At 37.3% G+C, this 22,161-nt stretch overlaps 1 protein-coding gene across 4 annotated transcripts in view; it reads left to right on the forward strand.

Moving 5' to 3' along the window:
* CDH12 (cadherin 12) overlaps positions 1–22,161 on the forward strand; it is a 588,619-nt gene that overhangs the window by 523,814 nt on the left and 42,644 nt on the right. For all 4 annotated transcript variants that reach the window (XM_075084230.1, XM_075084229.1, XM_075084228.1 and 1 more), the window contains one exon: positions 16,700–16,887. In XM_075084230.1, the coding sequence (XP_074940331.1) occupies positions 16,700–16,887 (188 nt within the window). The remainder of the gene's footprint in view (positions 1–16,699; positions 16,888–22,161) is intronic.

Below are 22,161 nucleotides of genomic sequence, written 5' to 3' on the forward strand. Positions count from 1 at the left end.
TTATATTAGCACCTCCAAGCCTTCATGTGGTTTGAAGCAAAATATTACACATCATAATAGTTCACTTATTTCATCCTTCAGGCTCTTGGGCATGTAACACCTAATCCCAATGATTTGTTACTGTTGTGTCTGTTCGTTCCACAACTGCTTCTATAGCTAATTTAACCTTCTCACGAACCCACCATAAGGAAGGGTTCCAGGACAGAAAAATTCCCCAGCTATTCTACGCTGAATGCAAAGAAAAAAATATATTAAATTTTATATTTCTGATCTTATCTTCTCTGATCACTTTTTCTGTATCTCTATTTTGGGTTGGCTTTACAGCGTTCCTCTGAGGCTTTTGCCCCCAGATGGCTTTAAAAGACAATTATTATTAGCTTGTTTGCCGGAGATTTATTCAAACTCATTTTTTGTCTTCTTTATTGAGGTTTTATAGATAAAGAAGGTTTTATGGTTCTTTCTATTGTCCTTCTTGAGACACAACTTCATTTTTTTGAAAGATGTGTTCTTGCTTTTATTAGCTATGTTGTTTACCCTTACTGACTTGCTTTTTAATGGGTGCTGTGCATTTACTGTGGGTCTTCAAAATGTCATCCCTAGATAGCATCCACACCACCCACAGTGATTTAACTGTGTCAGCTATCCCATTCAGACTTTTTACAGCAATATCCCTCAGTTTTATTTATTTCCGCTTGGTTTTTTTTATTTAACTGAGTACAACCATCATGTAATTTTGGCTGTTATTGCTTCTGCACAGATATTGCATTTAAACTCATTATGGTTGCTGTAAAATTTAGAACTAAAGAACTTTTCCTGACTAGATTGTTAATACTATTTTCTTCTTTAAGTCTTGCTTGACTTAGAGCTTCCTTTAACAGCCATCGTTATTCCTCCACTGATAAGGTCTACTTTGCCTTTCATGTGTATTTTGCTCCTTAGTACACACTGTCTGACTCATTTTCTCCTTTTCCACAGATTTTGAACATGCTTATTATGCTGATATTCTTGTTCAGCATTAGATATTAAAGCCACCCATACTAGGTCCCATTTTAACCCTTGGCTTTATATTGTGGCTTTCTCTTCTTTCCGGGACCCTAGTTTGATTCTGTGTGATCTTCCATTTCTGCATTTCCTACTGGACTACTACCACCTTTTGTATCATTCTTCTGTGAAGAATGCAGAATCCCAGTGACTGCACCTATTATCTGAACTGTGTATTTTTGCATTTTTGAATTGTGTGTTTTCCAACACCTGCAAATTTTCCTGAACTTTTCAACTAGAATCACAACAGATATCAGAATATTTTTAAATTTTCTGAAGCCTGTTTCTCCTACCGCTAGAATGAATTTTGTGTCTCCTCTATGGGCATCCATTCTTTAGCAAGTGCCCCTACTTTCCAATAATGTGATTCTCTTCTCCTTAGACCTTTTTCTCAGCCAGTCATTTAAAGCTTTGCCTTTCTTTCTGATCTTTATCTCACTGATTGTACATAGGAGACAATTTCAGACTATGCTACTATGAATGTCTTTAACTTCAGCTTTCACTTGCCAGCCTAAATTTCAATCCTAAGACCTCTGTCTAGCCTTACCTTATGTTGTCAGAGCTCACATGGACTACTGCCCCTGGCACCTCCTTTTGTTAGCTGATATCCTGTCAAAACACTTGTGAGATGCTCCAAATCTGGTCAACATCCAAATCAACCCAAAGGGTCTCTTTGAACCTACATTCTTACGGTCCTCATCCTCAATGCTTGTTAAACTGCCCGCGACTGCAGTCCCCTCCTTCCTTCCAGCTGGAACCCCTGCTGCTGAAAGGGTATAATAAGAGCCTGGAAACTGAAAAACTTAGCGCATTGGCAAGTTCTTTGGACCCAATGCTCTCTCCTGTGTCTGATTTTCCATTGTATATTTTACTTTATTGCTGTTAGGGGCCTTAGTAATTTCCTGTTTTATTGTATGCCTTCACCTACTATGGTGTTGCAAAAAAGTACACGTCTCGCATAATGTCAGACAGTTTTCATGACACAAAGAAATAATGGAATATATCATCCTCTTTGAAGAAGATAGACTTCAGGTCTCATTTAATGTATGCACTGTAGTCATGACGTCTTTGCCCAATTGTTGCTTTGAAGGAACAAAAAAAATCACAAGAGACCAACCTTGTCCTATGCTTTGCATGCTAATAGTGTTGAAAACCTTTTCTCTCCATTATATCAAATGTCACAGAAGCTGAATTATAGCAGTGACTCTTAACAAAACAGAAGAGAATAATATCAGAGGTTTGTGTTGATATTGAAAGTAATAAACTTTTAGCATGGCTTACAAACTAAAATGTCAGTATGGGGACTCCAGTGTATTAGAACAAGCTTGATCAAGGCAGACAGTTACCTGAAACATTCTTTTCTTTCAGGATGTGTTACAAGCAACATATTCATATGCTTATAAACTAAGGAATTCTGCTTAATCAAAGCAGTAAAAGCAAAAATCCTGATCAATGGGGATTTACTTAGCCAGTCCCATTTGCTTAAGCAGTATGTCAGATAATGTCTCATGTGACTGAAATTCACAAGGCTAATTACAGCTAAACAAAAATAATTGCTAGGAAAAAAAGTTAAGTATTAATCTTATTTCTAATATAGTAACTGTTTTTTTCAGTTTTGCTCTTTGAAAAAGTTGCAATGATTCAGAGTAACTACCTGCCAGGAAATGGAGTTCGTCATTTGTTTGACTACCATAGCTAAAAGGATACTTGTGCAGAATTATGAAAAAATAAGCCTTTAAAATCAGGTCCAGGTAGGTGCCAAGTTCAGGTCTGGCAAGACCTAAAAAGCCCTCACTGTGTCTGTGAGTTGAGACCTCCAGTATCACATAACTCATCGATGATTAACAAAGCCAGGAAGTCCAAGTGCAGACTGGAAAAAGGGACTGAGGTCCTTTAACACTAACTGCTGCAGGCTAAAGGTTTCTAAATCACATAATCAGGACCACAGTCTCCCAAGGGGCTTATATCATAGATGCCATGCTATAGATTACCTTATCAAATCAGAGATTAATTATGACAGAATAAAGTTAAAATTTATTTTCTGAACTCAGATAAACTGAAAAAAATCCAGTTTCACAGTAGAAGTGGGAGAACATACATTATTAATACTTGGAAGAAGCTACATTGATAAATAATACATTACAAGCTTGCCCAACAAATATATCACAGAACACCTTCATATCATCGAGGCTCCTTTAAGGAGACAGGTAGGTTTGAATGGGATATCAGCATCCAGTGATGAAAAAACACTGACTAACCTGCTGAACATGGAATTTTTTTATTTAGAACCTGTTTTTTTGAACATATTCAGTGGGGAACTCCCACCTTGCATGTCTCACAGTAATGAGGAGTGTAACAAAGGGGAAACCTCTTAACATTATATACTTCTGTCAGAGTTGTTTGACCCGCAGGTATCTATTGACCCACATTTCAGAAAAACTGAGACACTTCAGAAAACTGATATTTTCTTTGTAACTAGAAGGAAAAATGAATCAGAATCCTTTTTTTTAGCAGAAATTTATTTCCAAAGGTGTTTTATATATGTTTTGCCTGACTGTTCATTAGTACACTGACTTTCTGCATTACTGTGCCTGTTTCATTGTTAAAGATAGAACTTTTTGGTAAATATTAAAATAAATGTTTCATAAAATATATTTGTCAAAACCAGAAAAAAATAAGGCAAAGAATGAAAGGGAAAGTACTTTTTGTATCATAGCAACAATATTCAAGCAATTAAATGAAAATTTGGTATAACGCAACATTGCCTTCTAACAGGCTACAAGCTGCCTATCTGTAGGCATGTGTCCTGGTCCAGAAGGGAACTGACGGCCTTTCTCTCTCAGCTAGCCATGTACATGATAGCTGGTTAAGTAAAAAGTCAGTTCCGTACATCCTTCCTAGAAGCTAATGGGCTAACCCTCACCACATCAAGCGTTACACAGTCTGAGCTAGCTGCAAGGACAGCTGTGGCCTGTTTCCAACTCTTAAAATAACCTTTAAGAAAGGATGGATGGGTTATATTTACTTCAACATTTAAATGACAAAAAGTGTATAATTAGTTGGTATAAATTATACATTACGGAATCAAACCAATTAAGAGAAGTGGTTGATTCATATTTTGTAAGGTGATTGTGCTACAGTTTTCTTGTCTCTTTCTTTTGTTCACTGATGATAAAGTGACTGTGAAAGCAATTTAGAGAAATAAAGCCTCATATGCTGAGCAATAAAAACACATGCAAATAATTTTAGTCAAAGGAATAGTATGTCTTTTTATTTTTAATACAAAATAAGTATACTTTTAAAGGATAAGGCTCTGAGATAGAAGAAATTAAATTTAATTGTAGAATTTATACCATTTTTATTCTGATCTTAGCAAATAAAAGACCATTCGTAAGTGTCTTATTAAGTCAGCAGTAAGTTGGGTTTATTTGTAAATTCTGTATTTTTAAGGTGACGCTCCGTTAATTTACTGTTTTTATTCAAAAGAACTATTTGGCTAAAACTATGTTTTATCATATCATTTCCAACTCACAGGAGAAGTCAATATTTTAGGGGAATGATTGAAAAATGTTTTAAATAGAAGAAAAATTAATTAAGGTTTGGAACCTATACTTGAATTTTGTCAACTTGTGCATATCTTGGCTTTAAAAAAAGCAGCTCCCTGGTGGTCTGAAACCATTATCTCATGGCTGTTTTGCAACCACACATAAAATGTTCAGGCAGCTGTAGCGCAATGCCCAGACATCAGAAGGGCCAGTTTTTTGCTGTCACTGGTCTTTCCAAAAGCATCCCGGTGAAATCCATCAAGTTAGTTTGCATAAAAGAGCATGGCAAATTCCAGAAATGCTAACATGCTTGGAAATAGAATGCAACTATTCATCTTTCTGGTAATGATGCCTTAAATAAGGCAAGGTTGAAGGATCATTACTAGGACCTTGCACATTATCTCCCTGTCCGTACTGTAGAATTTTGCAGCTAATTGGATTTGGATTTCAGGAGTGACCAGTACAATGTATTTCACAGAATGTATTAAATCCTCCACTGAAGACAGCAGAGGAAACAACAATCTGAAATAGAAAAGTCAACAATATGGACATTCAGAAACTAGGAAAAAAAAATTCTCTCATTGATGCAATCTCAGGAATTTCAGTGAAAGTAAAAAAGACCTTTATAAAACAGAACTAGCCTTTTTTTTCTCTCAGTTATATAACCTTTGCATGTTACTTGAAAGATCTATTATCTGGATGATCTATTGCATAGATCTGTTATCTATTTCACAATTATTATATTAGGAATAGTGTTTGCATATAATTACCCTTTAAATAGCATATATTTTCAGTGATTATTTATTGGTTCATAGCATATTTTAATAGATTTACGTTCAAGTACTAAAATCTGTAGAAATATTTTGAAAGAAAAGACAACCAAGTGCTGAACTTGGAATAGCCTGCCTGTACATACGTATGCATACACACTCTGTGGACTGAAAATCCTTATCTATTTATTTATATATTCTGGGAAGCTTAGTACATCACAGAAATTGCACACACACTATTTAGCATAGGTTTTACTATATAAAAGCAGGTCAATTTTGTTCACTCAGTAAACTAAATGTGGCTGATGCCATTCATGTAGCTTTGAACCAGCCTTGCTCAGATTTTATTGCAAAATTGGATTCAGATGCAGAGTATAAGTAAAAAGTCTTCTGGTCCACATGAGTTAGAAAGGAAAATCTTTTAACCCATTGCTTTGGATGAGTGGCCTATGAGAGGGAAGTTCCTCAGATAATGGTATCTGCTTGTAAAGATTTCAGGAGAATACAAGAGAGGTCCTACCTGGTACCAAATGAGACATTTACAGAAAAGGACTGCATGATTAAGAAATTATTTTGTTCACTAACTTAAAAAGTTGAAATAATGAAAGCAGATATTTTGATTAAAAAAAAAAATGAGGATGATTTATTCCCTCCCTACTTGCATAATTTGCTAGAAAACTTACTTGGGATTACAGTTCAGAGCTCCCATCTGCCTAATTAACTATTTTAACAAGTCTTCCCAAATTCCTGAAAAGTTATCCTACCCACTGCAATTTAGTTAGGGAAGTATGGCTTTCCCCTGGTACAAGTTGTTGTACTTTTATACAGCAGTTGTATCTTCATTGGCTCTCGGAATGAAAATGAGCCTATCTTTCACTGATTAAATAATTTGTTTGGCAGACAAGATGCCATAATTCAGTTTCAGCAACTAATTACTTATTTTATACCAAATGGGAGGTACTTGCACAGGATGGGTGGACAGATTCATTGCAGACTAGCCTGCAGGCAGCGATTAGGTGGGATACTGAGTCAGAGCTTGCTCTGAATCAGAAAAGGAGGGAAGGTTAGATCCTGATCTACTCCATCTTTGTTAATTTTCAAACGTGCCGTAAGACATAAGGGGAAAAAATCACCAGCTTCATTTTGTAAACCAAGCTTAAATCTCTTAATGTCAGAAAATCTTAAGCAACTATGATTTCCATTTATGTGTGAGTTTTGGGTAAATTAAAACTGTATTTTTGAGTTGACAATATGTTTTAACTGATCACTTCAAGGAGTGATGGACGTCAGAAATGCAAAGACTCCAGAAATGGGCCCATGCAAATGTAAGCCAATGATGAACCAGCAGGCAGGCAGCGGTCATTATAATTTTGGATTGTAATACCAGCGAGTCACTTAACTACAGCTTTAACACCAGCAAAACAATAGTTAAATCAATACATGAAAAAATACTAGCAGACCAGTATTTGCACAGTGCTCTTACAGGAATCAGAGGAGGACTGAGGGTAACCCTTCTTCATTCCAAGTTCCTTCCAGGTCTCATACCTCTGTACAACCTGCCTTTCTGTCTCACACGCCGCTGGCCTTCTCTTTCCTCCTCATCGTATCTATCCTTACATTCAACATGAGCTCTTGTCTCCCCTCTCCTAAAAAAAGACAAACATTTATCCTTGATCTCATTTTCTTCTTATAACTACAGTGTGGCCATCTCCTCCTTCTCCCCCCCAAGTGTTTTTTTTTTCTCCCCAACAATAATACTGCTAAAATAGTTTATCCTGTGTTGGTTCACTTCCAGCTCTGCGTCTCTCCACATTTTGCTATACTGAGATCATGAGTCCTCACCACCCCAGAGAAACTCTTTACAGCTCCATCTTGCCTGGTTCAGCCACTACACTGTCAGCTCAGTGACCCTTGCCTGCTGTTTCTATTTCACCCACCTGAGTTATCTACATGTTTGACAGCTAATCATAAAAAAGCCTCTGTACTTTTTCTTCTCCTACACCACCGCTTAATCAGTGTGATGACCAACATTCTTACATACACTATAAGAATGGATGCAAAGGCTTGTTTTATTTTCCTTTGAAGATTTAAAAAAGGACGTGAGGGTGTCGGGGAAAATTCCTGGACATTTAAATCATTAGTACCGTTAGCCTTAGCCCAGTCACTGGGCACAGTTTTGATCAACTCCAAGTAAAGCTTTCCCAGACAAATTCAAGACATTTGGGGAAATTAGTACAGATCAGGAACTATTCTCTGCAGTCACTTTCCATGAAGCTGACCTATTTTGGTGTGGCTAAAAGAATTTAATAACATGGAAAGAGGCCATGCTCTACTGGCTAACTTCCGGACCACAAAGTACAGCTGGTACATGAAATTTCTTTGTACAGTTGTAGCATTTTTGAGCCTATGCTTTGCAATCCAGGCCATGCAGCCCACCTTAGGTCACAGCACCTGACAGTTAAGCAGGCTTCTGTTACTATTGGTGTGTGCAACATAAAGGAGTTAACACAAAATTCAATATCTATACAGATTTCTATTTGTTATGCCAATTTTCTCTTACTTTTTTCTTGTTCTTTTCAACATCAAAATTCTTTAAGCACTTTCAGAAAGAGCTGATTTGCCCCCAAAAGTGGATGTAGTCTTAGTAAAAGCTCTCTAGAAACTTTTTTTTTGTAGCTGTCACTGTTGCATGATCTTGATCATAAAGCATCTTGAAGAATGAAACATTTGACTCAGTCTGAACAATGACATAAAAACCAACTAAAGCATAATATTGTAAAAAACCATGACAAATAAACTGGAGGGAGAAATATTCAGTTACCATAGATTCTCAAAACACTAAATATTTAGTAAATTTTGTCTGCTACACTTTTATTGTTTTTTAACTTTCTCAATAATGCATAACTAGCAAAGGCTATTCTTAGAGGACCATTTGGAGTACTGATTGAAACAAAAACCTCTTTAAAGCTCTAAACTGAGAAAGACTGAACCCTCAGCTACAAAGGTGAGCATGAAAACAAATATAGCTATTTCTTGGTACTATTCCATAACCAATGAAAAAGATGATAGGCAATTTGTCACTAGGCAAAATGAAAAGCTTTGATTGCACAGTAAACAATAGTCCAAGAAATACAAATTATCACAATAGCAGTTAGAAGTTAAATATTATCTATTGGTCATGAAATTCTGTTGTTAGTTCGCACTTATCCAATTCAGTTCCCCCCTATAATTAAGTTTAAGTGGAAATTGATCATTAACAGCAAGATTTATAGGTCAATTATTTTTAAACACATCATTATCATCATAGTAGATTATTATAATTAATAATTGTATTTTACATCTGCTACCTTCTGTATAGAAGTTATAAACAAATACGGTTCATAGAAATTCAGCAACCTTTGGCAGGAATCATGACATTCATTCCACCCAATGTGTTTCCTGTGGGGAGCAGTGAAGAAATTATTCATTCAAAACACAGAGAGTATTTAGACTGGATGCATGAAATTATCCACGGTAACCTTGGAATGCCTTAAAAGCACCATGCATCTCCACCTACTCTCTGATACTGAAGAGTAGCTAGGGCTACAGATTTAACAGCGTGACATTGCCTTCCAATGCCTTGAGAATTGATTGCAAAGTGGCGCACAGACTACAGCATCACTTGGTGTGCCACTATAATTTCTGGTAACATCTGCTTTTTTCCCTGAGGCCTTCCCTCCAAGTAAAAAACCAACACAGCCTTTCTGCTTCTGAGCATGGTGAGTTTGCTTTCTGAAAATTTAGAGGCTACTGTGCAACATGAAGTGAATCAGACCGTATGTAATTATCTCATTATAATCACAATAGTTTAGGCTTGTGATTTTCAGAAACACCTCACAACCACAGTTGCAGTCAGGTTTTCAGGAGTGCTCCACTCCTTGAAAAAGCATTAAATAGGATGCCTAAAAAATGCTTGCAACAACCCAAAGGTTCCTACCAACAGCAATTGGAGCTGCAGGTACCAAGCAGTTTTGAAACTGTCTTCTCCGAGTCCAAAATACATGTTTAGTTTAATTTTTGCATAAAGCAAGCTATGAAAATAAAAAGAAAGTAACAGAACATTCTAGAGGAAATCTTTCAAGTTTTGTCTCAAATTCATGACAATTATTTTTTTCTTAGTGGCTTCCACAGCACATTTGTTGATCTTATAAATGTGATCGCCAATGGTCTCAAAAGAAGGATCTATAATTAAGCACTCACTACCCACAGATTTCATGACAAAAGGAGCAGTATTTACACAGAGATCTCACCTTTAAACACTTAAAAAGAAGGGCCTAAACATCACTTTTGATAAGTTGGTCATACTTGCTGTAAAGTATAAGAGACTACAGATGTGAGGTCAATTGCCATCCTACTGTATCACTATTTTTTGGTTTATAGCATACACTAAATCACAAGTATTTTAAGGAAACTGCATACAATAAACCAAAACTTAAAACAAAGAACAGTAAGATATTATGTACTTGTACTTGATGATTTCACATTTTTGTCTTTAAAAATAATAATTTTCTGCTTCAGACTGTGCTAATATGATGAAGTGATATATATATTAGGGAAAACCATTTACATTAAAAGTACCCAATGAGCATGTGAAAATCACAGCTTCACAAGGAGTCTTCTGAGCAATGCAGACACTGACCACGCTTTGTTTAGGCAATTTCAGGCATGCAACTTAGGCGTGACTCAGAGGACTAAAGATAGGGACCTAATTTACTTAATCAGTGGAGAGAAGAATGATTCTTCCAATACACATGATTTAGAGCATTTGGCTTAGATCCTAAAGTAAATGGTTTGACCACATTCTTAAGAGTGAATGAATTGTAGTAAAATTATATTATATTTTGTGCCAGAGTAATAAAGAAAATAGGAAGAAGTTCCTGCAGGATATTTAAGAAGCAGAGATGTTAAACAGAGCATTACAAACTGTGTCCCATCCTTGGCAATATACTTTTTATCATGTTAATGTTTCACATATATCATGCAATTTAAATTTTATAGAGGGATTAAGTGTATTGATTTATTTCATGGTGACGGTGTGATCACCAGAATATTACCAATAGACCTACCTGGTAAATGCCAATTACATGCTGCCTGAGATTCTGAAAAAGGAAAGGCATTTTCTCCTGAAAAGCTATCTTTTTTCTATCTGTAAGGCATGATACACCTTGATAATTCTTTATAATCTCTATACAACTTACAAAAAAATTTTGACTCAAGCTTTTAGGCTATACCCTTATGAAATTATTTTTCTCATTGTATTTTGGGATTTTTTTCAGTGACTTTTTTTAATAATAATTTCTTACTCAGTAGACTGCATATTAGCAAAACAGTTCTTTATTGGTCATGGTACGTAATGAAGCTGATCATCTACAACGGGTTTTCCACATAAGGCCTCAGAGATACAGGAAGCAGACTGTCTAACATATGAACACATGGACAAAGTCAGACTTTGCACAGGTGACCACTTAACCACCACTTTTCCTTATAGCAAGACCAATGGAAGGGGAAGTACTCATGGTGGGATCTTTCCTATACAGTGATAACAGCGTGACTAAAGCAGTTACTCGGGAACTTGATTTGGCCTCCTCAGCTTGTCAGAGTTCAACTCCATACCGCATAGCAGAAAGCTTTAATTATAAATGTGGGCAAGGTCTATAAATGAGCATTTTCTTCCCATCCCAGTAAAACTGTGCCACCATACAAAAGAAAATTTAAGATTCTTCAGAGAAGATTAAGAATTATTCTTGCCTAGTTATTAGGACATACACAACTGTGTATGGAGTGTCTGTGGCTCTACAGACATTCTACATTATGCTGTTAAACAGAATATTGTCTATTGTCTTTGCTACGCTCAGCACTCTTTGGAGACAGAAGCTGTGGGTCTGAATATCATCAGCTGAGAAAATGAACTGGCATTTCCCATTTCCTGAACTCTTGCTCCAACAAAGGGATATTATGCTCTGTGGAATTAGACAGGCAATGGGGAGTTTTATTTTTAGAAAGCTTTCTGACAACAACTTATCAGTGGAAAAAAAAGCAAATTGTTAAACTGAAATATTTCAGTATACAAAAACTATGCCAGGTATGATGAACATTTTTTTTTCCCTTTAGGGAAGGAAGAAAAAGGACAGCCTCAAAAATTCTGTCTGCTAGCTCACCTGAGGGGCTGGTAGAGTTCTGGTTCAGCAGCTGCCAGCTCTGGGGAAGCTCCATCACGTAGATTACCCTAAACTTGGGCAGGATCAAACTGAAAAGGGGTTTTGCCTCTACTATTTTTCCCTTGAAGAACTGGGGACCCTTGGACATCTGGGATCTCTGCAGGCTGGGGAGATGTAGTAGATCCTGCTAGGTGTGGATTTTGTGATCCATAGCAGAGAACCAGGAATCTTTAAGAATGGTTATGCTATATCTAATAAGGCCATAAACCCTAACTCACAGCAGCAGGTTTGAGGGTAGAAGAAGCCTCTCCATAATCAAAGTTTTACCAGCCTATGCAATGCGTGACCTGCATCATAGTGCATGGCGACAAGGCCTGGATTCTCTTCTCTTCTCTTCTCTTCTCTTCTCTTCTCTTCTCTTCTCTTCTCTTCTCTTCTCTTCTCTTCTCTTCTCTTCTCTTCTCTTCTCTTCTCTCTTCTCTCTTCTCTTCTCTTCTCTTCTCTTCTCTTCTCTTCTCTTCTCTTCTCTTCTCTTCTCTTCTCTTCTCTTCTCTTCTCTTCTCCTCTCTTCTCTTCTCCTCTCCTCTCCTCTTCTCTTCTCTTCTCTATGCAGGGTTCCAGCCCCCTGCAGGTCACAGAGCCATGGCTAGGAGAGGCATGAGCATATCTCACTGCTGTGCTAAATCCCATCTTCCCAGTTTCAGGAGCATGTACATCAGATGACACTAATGATTAGGCTGTTTAACTGTAGCTGATGTAACAGGTTTAGTGTAGTGAGTATCTGCTTGTTTCTGCAGTACTCTTTCTTCTGCCTGTTACACCAGCAAGTAAATATGAACTGTTGTCTTTGGATTCTTCCTAAACAGACAGAAATCAGTGCCTTTATTACCTGGTCAGGATAAAAACTGAAATACTTTTGTCATTTAAGCTACAAATATTATAGTGTACATAATCTGTTTGGGTTTTTTTTTTTGTTTGTTTGTTTTTTTTTTTTGTGAGAAAACATGAAAAATTTAGATCAAAAAGAAAGAAATTATTTTCATGTTGTTGACTAAAAGATCCATGCTATCATGATTAACTGTGATGCAATACTTTGGTGGCTGCCAAAGATAACTGATAAAAATAAAGGCAAAGAAAAAGCAGGAGAGGATAATCTTGCATAAGCACATGTATGGTGACAGATTAGAAAAAAAGCTCAAACAGGATTTACAGCTGTTTCGTTGAAGACCATTATGGATTTAGCTTAAGTCCTTAGGTGCTAACCTAGGTTATTTCTTAATGGTTGTTTTGCTACTGAGATGTAACAATGGTTTTCATTTCTTAGCCTTGTCAGAATTGAAAACCTTGTTGGTAAATAATGGTGTACCTGTACACTGCAGGTGTGGAGAAACAAAACGAAAAAAAACCCTTTGTAAGCAAAAATCAACGCCCAGAACAGCTTTTAAGTCTTAAAAACTAAAACTAATCTAATCATGTCAAAAGAACTGTAAATGCATGCTGAATTTCAGTCAATATGACTGATTGCCTGTCACTTACTCAGCTCTGATTTCTTCCCTCTATACGCTTTGGAACTATCTTTGTTTTAGAAACTCAGAGGCAGCGTGTGTGAGTTGTTAGCTCACCCCCACCTCAGTTTCCTGAATGTTTTTGGGCTGAGTAATAAGCCCCATCAGTCATGTCAGCCTAAAGTCTTCAAGAGCATCATCAGTCATTTATTTTTATCATCCTTATTGATGCTGCTTGGCCTGAGACTTTCACACCTTGAGTCACACAGAGACTACACAGGCTTTATAAGGGAATGCCTGAATGCTTATGTTAAGCTACATAACCCCTGATCTTTCTCTAGTTTTGGATTCTGGCATGAATTTTAAGTGTAATTTAGAGTGCAAAGTGCTGCATAAGTTAAGCATGTCAACTGGCACATGAATTTTGGCCTTAAAAATAATTTTTTTTTCTTAAAATTCCATTTAAAACAGAACAAAAAATCTTGACCACGTAACATGCATTGCTCCTACCTTTCCTATGTGTGAAAATATTCTGATATGCATGCAATAGACATGGCTGAAATCAGCAAAAGGGTAACTAGTTACCCAGTCCAGTTTTGCAGTGTAGACAGAGGGAAGTAAGGGCTTGCTCCTTTCGTTCATCCCATATCGTTCATCCTTTACAATAGCTAGCAGCAAACTTAGAAAATACATTTAAAAGAGATTTATGCAAGTAGAAGGAAAGGTTTTTGTAGCAGAGAAGCCACATGAGACAATCTACAAAATTTGACAGAATTGTTTGAGTGATGTAACCTGCTGCTACATAAGTTCGTCTGAGCTGCTTGTTCCATCATTCCTAGAAGCTGCAAAGAACAAGGTTTTCAGGACCTTTGGGAGTAAAAGGTTATTACTCAGGCCTTTTTCAGTATACCTCTATAGCAAATGGAGGCAGTAGTGTATACAGGCAAAATGGACAATAAAATTGAATAATGCTAAACTGTCACAGCAAGTCCACAGCAAGAAGTAATGTCTTCTAGAAAGAGAAAAATAAAAATCTACAAAACTGTCTTTCTGTTACATTTCATGTGCAACATGTATTGATCATTTCAAATGTCCTCTGTACAAGGCTATTTTCTGGGAGGAGAAAATGAAGGTTTTCATGCTACACATTATATTCTTCTGAAGGTTTTTCCCTGAGCTGGAAATAACATATATTATTTGTTTTCATTTATTTTATTCTGAAAGTATGTTGTCACAGCAGCACCATTAACAGTTTCCATATGCTGTGAAGATACTATTACAGAGGGGCTCTGGCAGTGTAATTACATACTACATCTTCAGAGATCGGACTCTGACAGAGTTGATTACTTCAGAGTTTCAAATTAATCTGAGTGACCCCATCTTTACTGCTGTTGAATTTCTGGAAGTGATGAAATGCCAAATCATTGAAAATAACTGATAAAAGCCTAAACAATCTGAAATGAGTAATGTAGTGTTTCTTTGACTTTGTCTAAGTCCCATATGCTTTACAGCCAGGTACAGTATTTTACAGAGAAATATTTGTTTTAATGCATCTGAGTGCTCTTCAGTACACTAAGAATAGATCAGCTAGGCTAAGAAGGAAAAATCCATTATCATACGCTCTTAAATTTTATGTTCACCAAAATTGTGGATGCAAAGAGCAAACACTGCAGCAGTGATTTCTGTCATACAACGTGTCTGTAAAAGGCCTGGGCATCAGTGCTGCTTTTCAGCTGTTAAAGCAAGAAGAAAAAGTAAAGCTTCCTTTAGCATGTTGCCTTGGAAAAAGAAGACAGAAAGGCTCCTTTAGTATGTTCCCTTGGAAAAATAGTGAAATGATACCTGCACAACCCTTGGTAGCTCAGTCAATAGGTACTACAAAGCCACACGTGGTAATGTCCACATGTGGATGCTGGCATGAGTGGACTTTACTTAATAGTGAATTTCTCAAACAAATTATTCAAGTTTTGCCTTCAGATACATTTTGCATACTGATGGGCAGATGGAGGAGGCAGACAAAACTAGTTTGTTCAGAGGCAATCAATTAGACATTTATATAGGTACTGATATATATCCCAAACTACTAGCTCAGAAAAGAGTAGGTTTACTCCTAATCCAGCAGTGCTAATGTCATTTCTTTTTTCCTTACCTGGAAATACTGTAAAGCTGAAAAAGCTGACACAGCATGCATTGTAAGGAGATAACAACAGGGAGCAGCGTCTGCTGTTTAATTCAGCGGCTGGATGCGAAAGTCATTTATCCTACTGTTACATGATATAGAACTTCTCAGAGCCTTATTTTGTGAAGTGTGACTGAACCATTACCAGGAGGAAATCTCTGAGAAATCCTCCTAATATGCCTCCCACTAGTCACAGACACTTGTCCTGCTATATTATTGAAAAAGTGGTGTAACATTTTCTCCTACAAATTCACATATAGAGGAACATAGGCCATTGCCAACACTTTTCTGCACCAAGGCGCCTGCTCTATGAGAGCTGTTGGAGGATGACCCAGGAAAACGAGATGTGCAGCTGACGGGGCAAGCAAATGCCAGCTTTGTTCAGAGCCAGGATGAAGCGAATCAAACATCCCAGACCTGCTGAAATCAGCTCCCAAAGCTGCTGGTGGTTTTGACAGCAAAGGCTGCTGTGTGAAGAAAGGCAAGCACTACCTGCACACTGGAAATACTCCCACGGTGGTGCTCACTACCAGCTGTGCAAAATAACAACTCCAGTGAGAGGTGCAGCTGAACAGAAAAGGCAGGTTCTTCAGCAGCAGTGTAATAAACCGGGGCACACTGGCATAAATTAAGGCCTGCTGCTACTGGTATCTTTAAAGTCAAGGCTGACTTGAAGTATTTTGGACCTTTTCTCTTAGCTATTTTAACTATGTCTAGCATTTTTCAACATAGCTGCTTCCCTAAATGAAACCATTTTGTCCTCACATATCAGCAGTAATGCTTATTTTAAAAGTGTGCAATTTTTATGTGCTTCTTTTTTTAACTTTTATTACCACTAATAGTAAATAATCTGAAAATAAAAGTGTGCAGAGCTAAAAACTTGTTTAGCACTGAAATTTTAGCAAGAGCACCCTCTGGTGGCTAATGTATAAACAATACTCTTTACATCTTCCCCCCGCCCAAGGATTGGTACATGCAATTATATACCAAATGTTACAGAAATGGGTGGAAATCCTTTTTCCACTCACTTTTTTCCTTTCGATTACTGTGAAATGCACAGTTACATTTTCTCAAATAAAATAAAAATTCAGATACTAAAAACTGTTAAACATAGAAGGAGGAAAATGCTTATAAATGTAAACTGTCTACAAGAAAAATTCAATTCAAAAGAGTCAACCATATGGGTAAAATGGAATATAGACATATAGGTGGATATCTCAAGAGATAGAGATGCTAAGGACCTTACAGCTGCAGTGGATGAAATTTAGAAACTAAGGGAAATTAACTTGTTCAGTGGGTAAAACATGAATATTTTTTTTCTAATCCTTTGTTGTTTTGATCTCATAATTTTAATTGGATGATTTAAGTCTGTTTATTTTCCCCAGGATCCATGTTTTTGATCAGACATACTATGTTAATTATCAAGAAATCCCAAGAATGACTGTTTACCACTTTGTCACAGGCATCTTCCATTTAAAAGTACCTGAGTCCTCTCATGTTGGTTCTGCTATTGGAAGGATCAGAGCTGTGGATCCTGATTTTGGGAAAAATGCAGAAATTGAGTACAACATAGTTCCAGGAGATGGAGGGAACTTGTTTGACATCACAACAGATGAGAACACCCAGGAAGGAGTCATCAAATTGAAAAAGGTATGTGGTACCAATGGGGTGTATACACCTATGGTTCAAGTGAGATACTATGTCAGAGAATTAAATGTTGCACAATTATACACCATAAATAACACAAAGTAGTTTGTACCTTTATTAGAAACTGTGGTTGTGATCTTAGTCTTAAAGGAAATTGGAGTTTAGTGTTTCATTTCATGTCGATTGGGTATGACTTTTCGCAAATAATGTCAGTTTTAATGGCAGAGGACTAATTCTTATCTCTTTCTAGAAAATATAATTTATTTTTTATGGGAAGTTTTCCACCCAAAAGCATATGAAAAATGTTCCAGTTCAGAACATGGAATGAAAGAGCCATATATTATATTTGAGATAATATATGCATTTTCACTTGTAAGCATTATATTTTGAAAACTTTGATTTTATATTTGTTGTTTTAATAATGAAACTGTTGTACAGTACTGTGGTGAACAGAGTTTTTACTCAGGGGAGAAGGGTTCCAAATGGTAGCAAATCGACATGTCCTACTTCCAGTCCTCCAATAGCATCCCAGGTAGCTGGTTATCAGATATTCATGCAAGGGAGCACACTACATCTCAGCTGTTCATGTTGCTTTAGTGTACTAGAATAAGTTCAAGATTACTGAATTGATGAATTTTGAAGATGGCAAGGATAAGTGTTGTTTGGAATTCAGTGATTAAAGCACTCAGTAGGAGAGATCCAAAACAGGGACAGTCACATTTTAACCAATGGTTGTCTTCTGACCCCAGGCATGTACATGTACACCAATGAACCATTTGTTTAGTAGAAAGAAATCTGAACCACCAGCTCATTTTGAATGGCCAGGCTATGTTTTATAGACAGCTTATGCTTGTAGGTGCAATTTTTGTAAAATAAACACATCTATGAGCTGATTACTTCACAAGGGTTTGGAAAGGAAAGGGTTCCGGACATGTGTATTAAGACAAGCTTTAGGTAAAAAGAAGCTTTAGTTCCAATAAAACTTAGAATTTAGGTACTTAAATTTCTCCCAGCTCTGACCATGGATCTATATTTGCATTATGCTTATTCTAACAATGAAATTCCTGGCTTCAGCTTCTCAACCCAGGAAATAATAAATTATCCATGGATGCGTTAAAGGACCAGATGATGTCAAATCACTTACTCTGCTGCTAGTTTTAGTGTCATAAAATGGAAGCTACGATACCCACAGGAAGTAATTTGTTAATGAGACACAAACTCTTTGTACACTTCACACACAGCCTTCTTTTCTGACTTAAAAGTTTGAATATACTGCTTCCTCCTTATGTGAATTTGAAAACTTTGTTTCATTTTTTAAAATCATTCTGATCACCTTTTTTCTGCTATGCAGATCACTCAAAAATAGCTCCATCTGGAACCGTCAGGCTGAGCAGCTGCATGCCCCTCCATATGCACTGCCAGTTGGAAACAGCAATGAGTGCGAACCATTGAAAAATGAATGTTTGAGCATCAAGAGTAGATTTTTGATAGGATTCAGTTCTCCCTGGATTAGTCCTAAGCCTCAGCTGTGCTGCTTGTTTTTATACACAGCAATGGAAATTTTCCATACTTATGGTTAAGCATATATATATTAGAATGTATAGGCCAAACATTCAAATTGGCAATGAGGATTCAAACAGCACGCATGTAATATTTGTTATGGATTAAGAGCATACACATACGAATTTGCCTCATACAATTATCTTACGACCAGCACAGGCAAAATGACTGGCACCTTTGAGACTGCTATATGGGGAATTATATAATATCTATTTCGACCTTTAATTAAAAAAAATACACAACTAATTCTATATCCAGATACTTTAGAGTTGGACACTGTATTTTGCTGCTTTTATTTAGTTTTTTCAGCCACAACATAAGGTATATCTGTAAGTTTAGGGCATTTATACAACAGCAGAACATTAGTTGATGTTGTCTAATGCAAATGAAAGATCTCTGTCACTGAACAGGAGGGGAAAAATATAATCCTAATCCCGTCTTAATCTTCTTCATCGCAGTGAGCCTGGGAACACTGACAAGCTGTGAAGGTCAGGGAATGCCAACTATGTTCTATGCAAGAGTGTAGAAAGAAGATAAACCCAACATGCAGGTCCTCCAGCAAAGAATAGTTCATACGGACCCTACACATTGCCCTTCACAAAGCTTTTCTCAAGGAAAAGGTCCCATTCACTAAGCTTTAAACGATCCAAGTGTTTTAAGACATTTCTGAATCATTCAATATCCAACCACTTAAGTTCCTTGCTAGATCCCAGGTTAAACAAGAGCAATCTCGATTCTTAAAGATACTGTTAACTCAGTTGTTGTTTCATATCCTCTACGCTTGTAATAATATGAATGTGTTTTCATGGGTTGCAGTTTTCAGATTTTCAGAAATGCTGGACATTCACAACTCTGTAGACACCTATTAAAGTGCATGCTACCCATACTGTACAAGCCTGCAACAGCGCTATTTGTTTGCCTGCACAGAAGCAATTTCACATTGCGTGGTGTTCAAAACACTGATTTGACCTTGTGCGATTATGTAAATATTTAAGTTAGGTATACATTTAAGTCCTTCTTCACATCAAAGCTGGTGAATGAATAGGACCAATGCTTTCAATTAGGAATTATAAATAATAAACAAAGCCACTAATGAAAAGTGCCATGTGCTTTAAAAACAAGTTTGCTTTTTTTTTTTTTTTTTTTTGTATCATAGGATATTCTGGTGCTGCAGTAATTCAGTGCTGAGCCATTTTAAAACCATTTATAGAGTTTGCTTTTATTTTTCCTGAAAACTTTCTTGCAGCTAGACACTTTCAGTTACTGCATAGATGCTTTTTTGTTCTGTCGTTATGCAAAAAAAATGGAGAAATTTCTACATCAAAATTCAGAAAAATGAAGCCTTCATGGACTATGTTTATTGCTGGTGGAAAATACATTTGATGGTAAAAAATTGCACAAGCCAAACTGTTCTTTTCAGCAAGCTAAGTGCATTGGTGGAGGCAAAAGGCCATTCTCTGCTTCTCAGACACTAAGTGGGCAGAAACAGCCACACCCGAACAAGATGGACATAATAAATCATCTGTTTTGGTTGCTAATTTATTTCTGTGCTTTGATCCAATATAAGCTTGATTACTACTGCTCTTGTGCTATTTACATATATTAAAAAATGGAATAGCTTTTCTTATATGCTGCTAAAGAAATGATCCAGATGCCATTTAGCACCACTGTGTGGTAAGTACTGTAATAGCTTCCTCTCAGAAAAAAAATAAAAGGGAAGATAGTATCAGTAAAAAGAGATGGCTTTAGGATAGTGGTGCATACAGATCTGTGTAAGAATAAGAAAGATTACTATTTAGGAATAGAATGACCAATTTCTTCCCTTGTCTGGTCTTATTTAATACAATGTTTATTGGGTTTTATATTTATATAGTATCTGTCATCCTATCTGAATGCCTCAGCAAACTACAGTCAGTGCAAGCTACAAGAAGCAGGATGACAGAAGGGACCATCTCCTTCATACCAGAGTATAGTGGCCTCAGGCAGGGCACAGAGTAGTGCTCCCAGGTATGGAGGGAAAACGAGTTGGTTCCAGGCAAACTCCTGATTTTATTGAAACTGTTATGAAATCTTTAATGACCACGTCCAACAAAAAAGGAAAACAGAAGGTTCCAAGCTTCACTGAACAACTGGCACTAAATTTATTAAACTAGGAGTGAGTTTATAGGATAGGCCCGTTGTGTGCAGAAGCCTCTTAATTAGCTCTGCATGAGCTAATGCAGAAATTGAGCAGGGTTCAAGCACTGCGTCTGGGTCAGACATTACTAATTTGTGCACCGTGTCATTAAAACCCGGGAAAAAACTGATTCTAGGCTTCACCTGGTATGATCCTACACTGATGCATTATACTAGGTGAGCTTCGCCCTGTGGGCCAGTGGACACTCAGGTAAATTCTGTGTCTTATTTTTTGTAAGCCGTGTACCACTGCTAACTGGTCTGGTGACAAAGGAGTATCCATGAAATCACAGCGTGTCGGGGAGGACATAGCACTGCATGGTGAGAAACAGTAACTTTAGAGATAACAAAATAACAGAAACTGGCGGGTCGAAGAACAGACCCAGTAGCTGCAGGGAGGTGTTTGCAGTGTATGCTTCCTTATAACCTCAGGCGCCACTTTTTAAAAAAACTTTAATGAGAGGCAGCAAGTAGAAGTTTGACTGCTGACTAAGCTGAGTTGCCGTGCTCATGGGACAGCCCATGAACGTAGCGCTGGGACATTGCTATAGTAGTAGAGCAGCATCTGTACACCATAATAGTGAGCATAAGGCAGACTCCTGACATCCCTCAGCCAGAATTGCCTTACTGCTACTACTTGCTTTACTAGCAAGACTGTACAGACTGCTTACCCCACCCCACCCCTTCGCTCTCCAGAGGCCGGGAATACACACAGGCACAGGCACTGTGCGCGCACAGGCACTGTCTGCCTATAATCATAACTCATGAGTTCGCGTGAGTCGGAATTGTGGGTTTACGTTTTGAGGGGGAAGAGCAGGTGATATTAAGTCCTTCAGTACAGGCAGAAAGTGGTGAGCCAGGGGCAGAAGCAATCCTAAAGACCACGGCAGCTACAGAGAAGAATGACAGGAAGAGTGAGGAAGGAACTTAAGTTTCTGCAGTTTGCAGATACAGCTGTTGGGTTTGCTTTTTCCTGGAACAGTGAAAGACACCTGCAGAATGCAAGGTAAGATGCTTAAGAGCAGCAAACAGCTGAACCCCTGACATTGGTCAGCTTCTCCCCTTCCTCAGATACAGAACATACATATATTTTGCCCACCTTCCATCAAATCTTGAAACGCTCACTTCAGATTTGGTCAAATCTACAGCACTTGCTGTAGACTTGGCCGACAGGTTTCTTTTTTTACTGTGCGTTCTCATCTCTGTAATTAATGAATGTTCCTGTTTGACCTGGAACTTGCTTAAATAAACCAAACTGCTCTATAATACCAATTATTTCCTTATGTGATTTAAAATCCAGTGCAGAAGTGTAATTACTGATGTGTTAATGAACAGTGAATAGTCTGATAGCAGTATTTCACAAAGTATATAGCTACTTAATGCATCTTCAAGGGGGAAGCATTGCCGGGTTCTAAGACAGGCACACATGACGCAGAGTTGTTCTACAATTGCACAACATTAATATGAAGACAAGTGTAAGTTAATATGTGCTTCCTCTCCACCCAGTTCTACTGCCTGTAACTATCAATATGTCCTAGAACT

Source organism: Phalacrocorax aristotelis, chromosome 2 (assembly GCF_949628215.1).
Source record: "Phalacrocorax aristotelis chromosome 2, bGulAri2.1, whole genome shotgun sequence".
NCBI lineage: Eukaryota > Metazoa > Chordata > Aves > Suliformes > Phalacrocoracidae > Phalacrocorax > Phalacrocorax aristotelis.